Source organism: Fusarium redolens (genome assembly GCF_020744475.1).
Source record: "Fusarium redolens strain MPI-CAGE-AT-0023 chromosome Unknown BKA55scaffold_3, whole genome shotgun sequence".
NCBI lineage: Eukaryota > Fungi > Ascomycota > Sordariomycetes > Hypocreales > Nectriaceae > Fusarium > Fusarium redolens.
In genome coordinates, this window is record NW_025763666.1 from 2,706,201 (window position 1) to 2,718,331 (window position 12,131).

Here is a 12,131-nt window from a genome sequence, read left to right on the forward strand (position 1 = left end):
AAAGCAGAGAAGCAGTGAGAAAAAGTGTTGTCCAAAAAACAACGAGTTTTTCAACAGCTATAAACCGAAGAAAGGACGTCGAATGCATTCCGCACTCTTTCAAAAAAACAAATCTGCAAGTATCGTCAGTGTCGTCATGTCACTGTATCAAACGTTAGTAGTCAAGGCCGAGTGGTGTGATAAATCGTCGTCCAATTCTAGGCCACTAGGCCGATGCGTGAGCGCCTTCAATGGAATGTAATCTGCGCCAGTACCAAGAAAAACATTCAACCCCCCTTCATCACGGCGTTACTATACACATGCAAGGGAATAACAGAAATGCGAAGATCATACGTCTTCCATGCCACCTGGTCGAGAGGACCACCCGTCTAAATTTCCATAACCGGCAAAAGAAAACTCCAGCATCAAATAATATGCACAACCGATGGGGTATCAATATGGGGTTTCGATGGGTCAAATCAGGAAGAACAAGGTCCGATATGTTTCTCATGTATGTGGCGAAGGAAATCTCGCTGCATTCTGAAAGACGAGTAATCGCCTTTGAGAATTACTTCAAGAATGTTGCCCTTGTTGGGATCACGAGCAATTTCGTCCATCCTGTCACGTAAGAGATGAAACGCGCCTTTGAAACGGTCGAGGATCGCTACGGTGTTGGATGAGCCGCCCGAGATGTCGTTGCCTGAGTTGTTGGGGTCGATGATGGAGAGACGATCGTAGTTCTTGTACGTGAGGCTTCGGACCTCGGACTGGGAGTGTTAGTAAGGAACGACGAAATTGGACGGCAAGACATACCTTTCGAATGTACCCAATTGGTCTCGTCATGGAGATGGCGTTGGTGTCGTGGCGGAACTCGCGCCCGTAGAGGTGGAAGAACTCGAGAAGCATCTCGCCGAGATGATGCTCGGGAATGAGGTTTCGACTTTGTACCTGTGGCATAAGCTGCAACATGCTGACAACCAAGCAAATCACTGTGAAACCACCAATTCCTCCGTTTACAGGTTCATTCAGACCACGCATAAGTAGGAAATGTTTGATCACAGTCACAAGGATAGGCATGGCAGGATATTGGGCCTTCCATTCAAGGAAAGTGTCGACGGCGTTGACACCACCCAAGTTCTCAAACGACACGTCAACCTTGAGACCAGTTTGCTTGTCAACGTATTTGACCAACGGAACTCTAGCGTGGGCAATAACCTCGATAGAGTGTTGATCAGCCACGTGTTGGCTGGTGAGGAACTTCTGGAACTTGTACAGCCAGCTCTTTGCCGAGAGGTATGTTGGGGGACCGCCTCGCATGAAGCTTGCTGAGCAGACGACCAGATCCATGTCTGCGGTGGGGAGGTAGAGACCGGACATGAAGGAACCGAAGGGGTGGACAGAGGCGCTCGCAAAGTTTCTTCCGTCGCGTCGCATCGCCTTTCGGAGGTTTTCGACGAGGTTGTCACGGATTCGCTGTTCGAAATCGCGGGGTCTGACGTATTCGTAGAAGTCGATGATCTCCTTGTGTAACCTATATCCGTCAGTCTGGGTACAGGAACGGGGAGAAAGCTTGGCCGACAATGCGAATCCATGACGACCAAGAGTTAATAGAAAGGGTGGTGCAAACTTACCGGAATGGCATGTTCATGGTGGCAGAATGATCAACAGTGTCCCAAGGGCAGGGGTCCTCTGTTGCCTTCGGTTGCCAACTGGGCAAAAGCGCGCCTTTCGAAGGCTTCGTAGTAGCCTTCTTCAATTGTCCGTAATCGGGAGGCTTGATCTCATCGTCGGCAGTTCGCTTGCGAGATCCAAGAGGATCATTTCTTCGCGACGTATCCAAAGTTCCATTAACAGGCGCCAGCGGCTTCTCGGGGAGACGCGCAGTATCGGCTCTGGGTCCAGAGGGCGCGTCCGGAGGCGGTGGCGGAGGGGGTTCACGCGGGGGAGGCGGCGGTGCTTCCTCTTCTTCTTCACTACTCTCTTCGTCTTCTGTCAGGTCAAAGGAGATAAAGTCTTCGGCTTCGGTTGAAGCAGCCAACTTTTCCGACTGGTCTTCCACACGCGCCTTTCGGATCAGCTTAACCATATCCCGCTTCTTGCGGGTACTCTCATCAGGACATGGGAGAGCAGTGTAGGGATCGGGATTTGACCACTTAGGTGCAGCATCGCCAGATCCATCGTCTCCAGTTTTGGCACGTTTCTTGGAAGGGCCTTCTGTCTCGGAAGATGAAGAAATATCCATTTCAAGCTCATCATCGTCCGAAAGCTGGTCAACATCGCGAAACTTGGCAGCGCCTTCTTCACCAAGTCGCTCCTCAGGCATATTCGCAGTCGCCCCAGAGACCAAAGCGCGTTCAGAGGGATGAGGCGGTGGCTGCCATCGTCGTCCTCCTCTGCCCCGACCTCGGCCACCACGACCACCATCGCGACGCGGCCCTCTTCTATCAGATGGCCCACGATAATCGCTCGGAAAATCAGGCATACCAGCCGGCTTATCTACACGAAAGGTAAAGTCGCCCTGCGGCACGCGCGGACGGTATGAATCTGACTGGCCATAATTATCGCGGGGCGGTCGAGGAGGCAAGTCGTGCCTGTCGCCAGGTCGATAGCTGTCGGTATCGGGGCGGAGAGGACGGTCATTTCTTGGGCGCGTATCGGGACGCGAGTTGCGCGGCCTATTGTTGCGCGGAGGCATTGTGGGTGTTTGTGAATGCAGTTGTTCTTTGTGCGGTGGATGAAACGATGATGTCGCGAAAGAAAAAAAAGAACCTTCTTTCGCGAATGGTTGACCCGCACTAAACCTAAACGAGGGAGAGGCGATCTCGGAGTCGTTAGTCAGCATGCTGCGTCACTGGTTTTTGTGCTACCCTAGAGAAACAAGAAAGAAGGCGACGGTAGACTAAGGGTTTTATTCCTTGGATCAGAGATGAATATGATTTGTCTAGATGCTGCGTTTTGGGGTTTGACCAGAAAATTGTTTTCTTATTGGCGTAGGCTTGTGTTTGTCTATCGCTTGCTGCTTATGCCTTGTTTGCCCCCTCTGGGTCATAAGCTGACACCTCAATCTCACACTGCATAGTCGGAGCACCAAGTTGTTTGACTCCAATCTGCGTCCAAATGACCTTGTGGTTAGGCATCCACTTCTTGTAATTCTCAGCCATTCTCTGTCCAACTTCAGGTGTGATTTCGGTGTGGTAAGAGTTCACTCTGAAGACCTGCTCCCAGCCCTTTCCACCAGCTGCCTTCAACGCCTTGTCAACATTCTCGAAAGCCAGGTCAATTTGATCAAGTTGGGTCTCTGCGAAAACGAGCTCGCCGTCTTTTATGAAACAACCGCCTGGGACTGTATGTTAGTTGTTTGTGGGCGAGAAATGGGGGAGCTGGCGATTTACCCTGGCCACTGAGCTGCAGTTGGTCGCCAACACGGACAGCCTGCGCATAATGGAGAAAGTTGGTGAGAAACTCGCCAGCGCCTTCGTAAGTGAAACTCTTGAGTTGAGACATGTTTGCAGAATGCCTTGAAACGCAGATGACAGTTCGATGTTTGTTGTACGGTAGAACTAGTGTGAATGAGATGCTCAATTGATCGTGGCTTACTCTGTCATTTATGCTAAAGCTTCACCCTACGTCGCATCATGCAGAGTAAGGCGTGCAGGATGACCTGCGACCATAACATCAAGCGTAACGTTAGCATAACGTTTTTCGGCTTAACCTCGTTCCATATCTGAGTAAGATGCGACCATGACAGCCAGGATCGCTTCAACGAGGACGATTATCTTCAACCTCCGACCGACAGCTTTTGCGTGTTGAATATCCACAGCTTTGTGCCAAGACGGTGCAACAAAGAGATGGACATGACAAATGCGGCAGAACACGGAACCATTCATCGCCCGGCCCGTATGAAAACCAATACTAACGGACATTGAGGGATCTCCACGATTATGCTTAAATTACCTCGTTAGATCTTAGCCTCTTGGCTTCCGCTCTGCCATATTCGTCAAAACTTCTGCTGCAAGTAAGCAACCAGCTCAACGCTATCGGCTGCTGTAATGGCTCTATCTACTGAATCTTCTTGGTCTTATTCCTCGCCTTTGCAGCCGCCAACTCAGCATTAACCTTCTCAATCGCCTCCCTCGCCCCATCCCATTTCTTCCTCTTGCCCTCCCCATCAAACACCCTCCACACAAACGGCGTAAAGATCCCATCCATCAACATCTTGTACAAAGCACGGTCATTCCACCACAATTTCCACCCTTTCAACCCCCACCCAAGATGCTCATACACCTGCGTTCCAGCTGCATTGTCAGCCCATGCAAGCCAGTCAGCTTGTCGCAACCACCCAGGCGCCACGCTACCTTCGTTAGCGAGCTTACAGATTAAACCATGCTGTTTGTCCGTGGCGCGGTTCATTTCGTCAATTGATGGGAGAGGAGAGCTTCCTTTCCAAATTTGAGCGATTGCCATAGTGCAGAGATCACTGATGGGGAATGCGCTTGTTGCGAGGAGGAGATTGCCCATGAAGGCTAAAGAGTCTGGGTAATCGAGCGAGAACACGTTTTGATAGAGTCGGGGAAGCGGTTTACCACGAGATCCGACTGCTTCTGCCCATTTTGGCGTTGTGTTTCGCGTGGGATCAACGCTTGGGTTGACGAGACTGAAATCTCCCTTGTATCCGGTGCACCAGATGATCGTGTCAACATCAAGACGCGTTCCATCCGTGAGTTCGATCCACTTCTGTCCTACGACGCGCTGTATTTTGGAGACTGAGGTGATGTCGCCCGACTCGAGCAGAGGAATGAGATAATCCGACACGACCGGCAGAGTATGCAAGACGGAATCCGCTGGAGAGAGACCCCATTCGGGCCTCATCTTGAACGCGTTGTCTTGCATCTTCTTGCATATCGCATTGAAGATGATTTCGTACAGACGAGGAAATGCATTCTCAAACATTCCCATCAAGGCCATTGTGCGCGCTGTGATGGTGTGATCGAATGGGATGCCGTTGCGTTTTCGTGGGATCTGCGACAATGAGCATGGCGACTTGGTCAATTAACCTTTGGCAACTCACCACTATAACACCATGGCTGTGAGATATCCAGACTTTTTCAGCATGCCCGCAAAGAGCTGCTGCAGTGTCCGCGCCCGTATTAGAAACGCCGACAACTAGCACTCGCTTGCCCTTGTAGAGTTCTGGTCTATCACCATGATCAGTCAACCTGCGAACCAACAGAGACCATAGAGACACACCTTTTGAAGGCCCGCGAATGCAGAACCTCGCCTTCAAATTGTTCCATGCCCTCGACCTTTGGAATATGAGGACGATTGTTGATGCCCGTTGCTATAATGACCTTGTCGAAATATTCCGGCTCAGAGCCCTGGAGGTCTACCACCCAGCGATTGCCCTCGTCATCGCGTCGTACTTTCTGTACTGATACGCCCAGTCGGAGCTTATCGCGAAAGTTGAAGTGGTCTACGTAAGACTCAAGATACTCCTCCACTTTTGCAGATGGACAATGGCTCGGTGTAGAGTCTGGGTATGGGAAGTCTGTGAAGGCGCCCTACAGATGGTAAGCACTGATGTGAAGACACAAAGTGAACGAGATATAGTATGTACCCTTTCTTTGGAGATGTTGATGATGGTACCTAGAGTATGTCAGCGACGGAGCTTGTATGGTCTCCGGTTGCAGGCTTACTCGGCAAGACTGATGTGCTGTCTTGCTCGGTATAATGCCAAAGCCCTCCGACATATTCGCTGCGCTCAAATCCAGTTACGTCGAAGCCCTCTTCCAGCAGATTCTTGACAGCGACAAGGCCAGCGACGCCTGAATTGTGTCAGTGTCGTCCTCAAATGAGATACCAGGAACACTTACCGAGGCCGATGACGGCCACCCTGGGAGGTTGTTTACCCATGTTCACTTGGGTTCCAACACTGCTTTCTGATGTAGATTGACAGCAGCATCTCAGCTTATATACAGTTTCATTGTCATGAAAGAGCCGGCATCATCTCAGCTGACAGCACAGACCCCATCAAGGTCAGCCGCAGTCAGCCCAACGGAGCATCCCGGTTCAGAGCAGTAGCCTAGTAAACTTTTGTACCTGACCACAGTTATTAACCTTAATAGCCGAACTTCCGTTGGTGTTTTTAAAAAAACGCCCGCCAGGCTCATATGAACACGAAGCTGCGAGTTGATTAAAGCACCATCACACCGACTGCACAACTTGACCACTCTTTGCGAAATGTCACGTCTCAATTGAATGGAACCACGATGAGATACTTTGAGCCAAGGGTCATAAAGGCGGAATTGATCCGCGAACACGCCACCAACAGCTCAATAGCTTGGATCTAATGCACGATGCTGGGGAGAGATCAGATCGATTAGATAACATACGATGTTCTTACTGGCGCAGATGCCGAGCTCAACGCCGTGCTGTACGCCACGACCCCACGAGCCGGCGTGAAGTCGATCCGACGACCGACTTCGGATCCTTGGGGACTAGAGCATCAGTAGGTAGAAGTATGTCTTTATCCATTACTATTAGGAAATATCATTCAACGGCAACCTTTCTCTGATTCCCATGTACGAACGCCTTTCCCTTGATCCTCTGTCTATTAGAATTTGTATACCTTGTATAATGCACATCCAAAACAGAAAGCCTTCTAAATCCTTGCCCTCAAAGTGGTGAAGCGTCTCAGAAGTAGTCCACGAGCTACCGCAAATGACACACCCGCAAGAACGACAATGCCAAGGTAGAAACACGCGAAAGGCTGCGCACCTACTTTCTCTAACATGATACCGCTCACAGGGTTAGCGATCAGTAGCGATAATCCTACCCCAAAATTTGTAGAACCTACTTAACTGTTAGTATTGCCGTGGGAAAGTATTGATGAGAATACATACTATAATATCTCGCATAGTCCCTTGGTTCATATGTCTTGCCCACGCTGACTGGCGACAGCGCATAGAAAGACCCTGAGAAGAGACCCCAAAGTGCCGAGAACACGTATAGCAGGGTAGCGGATGTGGTGGTGAAGGGGATGAAAATGGTAGACATCAAAACGATGATCAGGACCATCGTGCCGACCATTGAGTTGATTCCGCCGAGGCGGTCGCTTAAAAGACCCATTGTAAAGCGGCTGATGCACCAGCAACCGCCCAAGATCGCAAGAATGGTATATCCATCTTGGACAGTACAACCAGCACCAGCTGATACAGTCGGAAGCAGACCGCCTATGCCAAAATTGACAAACTCCATCAAGAAGATGCCACAAGACACAAAAGCAAAGCTTGGGTTCTTCCATGCTGAGAGATCAATGCAGGCCCCGACTTCTCACTCTTGTCCTGCTTGTTTATGTCTGAGGAAACAAGTCGTTTGAAAGGTAGAAAACAGATGACTCCCATAGTTGTCACGCAACCAACTACCATAGCCACGATTCTCATGGACCAAGCCCAACCAAGACTGTCAAAGGTTGAGCGAAGATGAAGTGGAAAGAGGATAGATCCAAAGGAAGCTCCCATGACTGCAGTGCCGATAGCCAAACTCCGTCGTCGAACAAATAACTTTCCAACAACTCCAACGGCAACAGTGCAGTCAATACCAGTGCCAATGCTGCCAAAGTCTCCAAAACAGAGCATGAATTGCCAGTATGTCTTGCATTCTGCCATCAAGACAAAGTGACGGCTGAGAAAATACCACCGGTTGCACTTAAAACTCGAGGGCCGTAACGATCGAGCAGAGAACCAATGAGAAAATTGGGGATCATGGAGAGGAAGAGATAGACACCAGTGATCCAACCGATTTCACTGACGGAGTGGTCTTTTAGTTGGTTGAGGCTGAAATATGATTGGACTGTGCCGACGGAGCCCATGAAACCTGGGTTTTGTTAGTCATTTCTGAAGGGGGAGAGGGGCCTCATGGTGTCAAAGCGTCTGATGAAGGAGTTCATTTTAATATAAAATTGAAGATCATTCAGCCAGACGTTTCTTGACACCACGGCGAGGTTATGAGACCAACCGGAGGAGAAAATTAAAAAGAGTAGTGAGCCCAAGACACAGATCCATGCGCCCAAGTCTGATTCGTTGTCTTTGATGATTGGCTTGGAAAGCCCATCTGAGGAGCTATCGGAATCCTCAGCCTCATCTCGTAGAGAAATATTAAAATATGGGAGAGCGCTTTCAACGTCAATGTCGGGGTTCTTTCCCCGATCAGGAGAGTCGGCTTGTTGATTGGCCATCATTATGAATGCTATGCTGAAGGAATAAAATGGTGTTCATGTGTATGTAGAAAGTCTAGAAACGGATCCCACAGCTGGTATATATATATTCCCTTCATCTTGAGTGGGAACCTTATGTTATTGAGTTTTCAGAAGCCCTATTGATATCTATCTCAGCGAGTGAGATCGAGGGGAAAGTAGAAGTTATATGGGTGAGCTAACGCATGTAACGAATAACATGTCATTCTTTGCCACCATGGCTGTTGTAATGTATATATAAGATTTCCCTGAAGTTTATCCCGTCCCTCACTCAACACTCCCGGAAGCTATTCTGAGAACACGCGAAAAAGAGGGCATTAGGAAAAAGCATTGAGAGATAACATATTATAGATAAGTTTACCACTTTCATGATTCACTATTTCCACTTGGGAGGCTATCGTGAGAGCGACACAATCTTTCCTCGTCTGGTGAGAAGAACTGTTCCACGTATATCATGACTCACGCACCGGGCAGTCGTATCAGAGTGCAAAGAACCGATTCAGAGGGATATTTAATGTTTTGATCATATGTCACTGCCTTTTTTCCTGTATCTCAAAATAAGAATGAGTTCTCAAACGTGAGTGAGTAAATGGATGTTTCGAAGCTAAAACGAATCTGACGTTTTCAGGTCAGAACCAACCACCCAAAATCTCAACATCTGACCAATCACATGACCCCATCAAAGCACCAGCCCGGAAACCACGGCATCATACTTTTTGTCGTCATATCAACATCAAAACCATGACAAACCCATAACCACCCCCTCTCGTCGCGAAAAGACATGCCACCTCTAAGCGAGACCATTCGAAATGGCATCTCCGACTCTTTGGCGCGCACCCAGCTCTGGCTCAACACGCCGAATGGCCGTGGCGTGCTGAAGTGTACCGTTGCCTACACCATCGCCAGCCTTGCGACTTTTGTACCGTTTTTAGCGAATTTTCTGGGCAAGCCGGAGGGAAAACATGTTGTTGCTACTATTACGGTTTACTTTCACCCTGCGAGGTCGGTGGGATCGATGATTGAGGCCATTCTTATTGCTGTCGTGGCGGTTGCTTACGCCGAGACCATTTCGCTGTTGTCAATGGTTACTTCTGTCTTCTTTGGATCGACGATGCATCTGGTAACGCTATCGCATGTCTTGGTTGTTGTGGTGTTCATCGGTGGTGGGTTTGGCTTTATGGGCTGGGTGAAACAAAGGATGCTGAACCCTCTCGTCAACGTTGGCAGCACCCTCGCAGCACTCGCCATAATCGGTGTCGTGACGAAAGAGAGTCACGTCATGTCCAACGTATTCTCTAATGAGAAGGTACTTCAGGTATTCAAAATGCTCGTTATGGGTATCACGACTACGACGGCGGTGAACCTGCTTCTCTGGCGAACGAGCGCTCGCACCTCGCTACGAGAGACAATGAATCGGGTTTCGATTCCTCTTGGAGATATGCTATACATGATAACCAACAGTTTCCTTAGTGGCTCCGAAGAGGGTCTAGTATCGGATGGATTTACAGCGGCGTCGACACATTATGCGAAATCATATGCTCAGATGATGAAGGATATGAGAGAAGCCAAGTTCGAGCACTACTTTCTTGGGCATGAAGAGATCTACGAGCATGAGAAGACTGTTGCGAGATCTATGGAGACACTAGCTCAGGCTTTGGGTGGTTTAAGGAATGCGACGAATACTCAGCTAGAGCAGCTCAAGCATCCGAAGCCTCTCAGTCCAAAAGCATCGGGGACGACTTCACCAAATACGGCGCGTCAGCTATTCGAGCAATTCAACGAGTCTATAACGATGTCCATGACAGGTGTACGTCAAAATCTCTGCAGAATTCTTCACGAGCCTCAGTTCGGACAACCTCCCAGCTACGAGATCAACGTCGACGAAGACCTACGACGGAACTTGATGGATTCACTGAGTACTTTCGACACAGCGAGGTCAGACGCTTTGCAAGGGCTCTACGACCGCATCGAACTAATGGCTTCATCCCACGAATCAACGCGCGCCAATTTGGAAGAAGTCGCTGCAGCTTGCGGTCACTTCACATTCAGTCTTCAATCCTTTGGCGAAGATGTCCTTCAGTATCTCGATGTTCTGGATGACCTCGAGTATGTGATTATACGCAAGAGTCGAAGCTGGAGATGGCTTCTCTGGTGGAAGAGTGGGGTTGAAGAGGATCGTAACAAAGCGATCAGACTATTCGAATCTGCAGAGGCTGATACTCTGATGCGAACGAGGCAGAGGTCTGTCAGTGTTCCCGATGGCTCAGCTGCAGTCCCTGCGCCGGTCGATCTGAGGACTTGGTACAATGCGCCTGATCTGAATAAGATACTGGCCTGGTTCTGGAGAAACCTCTCTGTGCTTTTCAAGAAAATGGCGCGAGATGATAGTAAGTTTGATCTTGTCCCTACTTCCCTCACTCGCTAACTTCAGGTAGTTCAGTTTGGCCTTAAAGTCGGCATCGGTGCTGCTCTATGGGCCATGCTCGCTTTCCTCGAAGAAACAAGAGAACTATACACCGAGTGGCGCGGCGAATGGGGTCTTCTCTCCTTCATAATCGTTTGTAGTTTCACAGTGGGAGCTGCCAACACCGTCAGTCTGGCTCGTTTCATCGGAACGATATTCGGAGCATTGTTCTCTGTTGTAAACTGGAAGATCAGCCATGGTTACGCTTTAGCTCTCATCCCTCTTGGCTGGTTGACGAGTTTCGTCAACTTTTACCTCGTCATTCAGCATGGTAAGGCTTCGTTGGGGAGGATCAGTCTTCTTGCTTACAACGTTTCTACACTTTACGCTTATAGAGTAAAGAGAAAGGCTGATGGGAATGATGCGACAGAAGATGGACAATTCAGTCAACCTGATATTATTGAAATCGCAAAGCGCCGAGCGATTGCCGTCACAGCAGGTATTATCTGGGGTCTAGTCGTCTGTCGAATCATATGGCCTATTTCCGCCCGCCGCAAGTTCAAGGAGAGTCTCTCTGTTCTTCATTTGCAGATGGGTCTTATCTGGAAGCGAGGGCCTCTCACTGTACTTTTCCGCAGCGAAGGTTCTCAAAGCTATCTCAAATCAGGTGAACAGGCTGCTTTACAGAGATATGCTGCAAATCTGGATAGCTTGAGACTATCGGCCGCCTCAGAGTTTGAGCTACGAGGCCCTTTCCCAATGGAAGTTTATGGCCGTGTTCTAAAAAGCACTATGCGTATTCTCGATGGTTTTTACAACATGAGTCTCGTTGCATGCCGGAAGGGACATCTTACAGAAGGCGAAAGGGCATTGTTAGAGTATACTGCTCGTGAGCGCGCTATTCTGTGTGATCACATCTGTCAAGCCTTTCAGGTCGTTGCCAGTTCAACAATGCTGGAATATCCTTTCGCCGACGCTACGCCGAGCATTGTGTCAGCTCGCGAGAATTTGTTGAGCAAGATCTTTGAGTTCAGAAAAGAACATCCAAGGAGACTAATCAACGAGGGTGGTGAGAGCAGTGGTTCAAATCATTTGCTTGTCGAGGAGAAAGATTATGCGTTGCTTTATGCGTATGCTCTTGTTACAGGCCAGGTTGCGGACGAGTTGAGGATGATTGGAAAGGAGATCGGGAGTCTGTTTGGTGTTTTGGACGAAGATACCCGGCTTTTGCAATGATAGAAATAGGCCCTCACGAGGGTATATAACTACACAGACAATAGCTTTTGACTCGCATATCTATCGCAATTTCACACATACTACTCGCCGTAGGAGCAACTAATTTTACATAAACTCCCATGTTACAGTGCATCCTTCATAACCCTGAATATGCCAACCCAATCAAACTCAACAACCAAAAGCGGACCCAAACCCAGAACCAGAACACCAAGCGACTTCCCAAACTGTACCTTTACACCAGCCTCAAGCCATCTGCACCCT

At 49.1% G+C, this 12,131-nt stretch overlaps 5 protein-coding genes across 5 annotated transcripts; 1 reads left to right on the top strand and 4 right to left on the bottom strand.

The window, feature by feature from the left end:
- Window positions 1-458: 458 nt before the first annotated feature.
- On the bottom strand, window positions 459-2,674 carry BKA55DRAFT_502645 (uncharacterized protein; the record flags this gene model as incomplete). Its single annotated transcript, XM_046186942.1, has 3 exons — window positions 459-746; window positions 793-1,510; window positions 1,611-2,674. 3 exons carry the CDS (start codon window positions 2,672-2,674, stop codon window positions 459-461), a joined length of 2,070 nt encoding a protein of 689 aa, XP_046054288.1.
- Window positions 2,675-2,999: 325 nt separating this feature from the next.
- Window positions 3,000-3,483, bottom strand: BKA55DRAFT_590798 (Endoribonuclease L-PSP/chorismate mutase-like protein; the record flags this gene model as incomplete). Its single annotated transcript, XM_046195142.1, has 2 exons — window positions 3,000-3,316; window positions 3,372-3,483. 2 exons carry the CDS (start codon window positions 3,481-3,483, stop codon window positions 3,000-3,002), a joined length of 429 nt encoding a protein of 142 aa, XP_046054289.1.
- A 555-nt stretch (window positions 3,484-4,038) lies between these two features.
- Window positions 4,039-5,889, bottom strand: BKA55DRAFT_501939 (flavin monooxygenase-like protein; the record flags this gene model as incomplete). Its single annotated transcript, XM_046186875.1, has 5 exons — window positions 4,039-4,998; window positions 5,048-5,174; window positions 5,227-5,524; window positions 5,673-5,801; window positions 5,850-5,889. 5 exons carry the CDS (start codon window positions 5,887-5,889, stop codon window positions 4,039-4,041), a joined length of 1,554 nt encoding a protein of 517 aa, XP_046054290.1.
- Window positions 5,890-6,637: 748 nt separating this feature from the next.
- Window positions 6,638-8,215, bottom strand: BKA55DRAFT_590800 (major facilitator superfamily domain-containing protein; the record flags this gene model as incomplete). Its single annotated transcript, XM_046195143.1, has 5 exons — window positions 6,638-6,828; window positions 6,879-7,280; window positions 7,313-7,636; window positions 7,672-7,851; window positions 7,993-8,215. 5 exons carry the CDS (start codon window positions 8,213-8,215, stop codon window positions 6,638-6,640), a joined length of 1,320 nt encoding a protein of 439 aa, XP_046054291.1.
- Window positions 8,216-9,011: 796 nt separating this feature from the next.
- On the top strand, window positions 9,012-11,870 carry BKA55DRAFT_502780 (Fusaric acid resistance protein-like-domain-containing protein; the record flags this gene model as incomplete). The annotated part of the gene is made up of 2 exons (XM_046186952.1): window positions 9,012-10,617; window positions 10,666-11,870. The coding sequence occupies 2 exons, from the start codon at window positions 9,012-9,014 to the stop codon at window positions 11,868-11,870; spliced, it is 2,811 nt and encodes a 936-aa protein (XP_046054292.1).
- Between the last annotated feature and the right edge of the window lie 261 nt (window positions 11,871-12,131).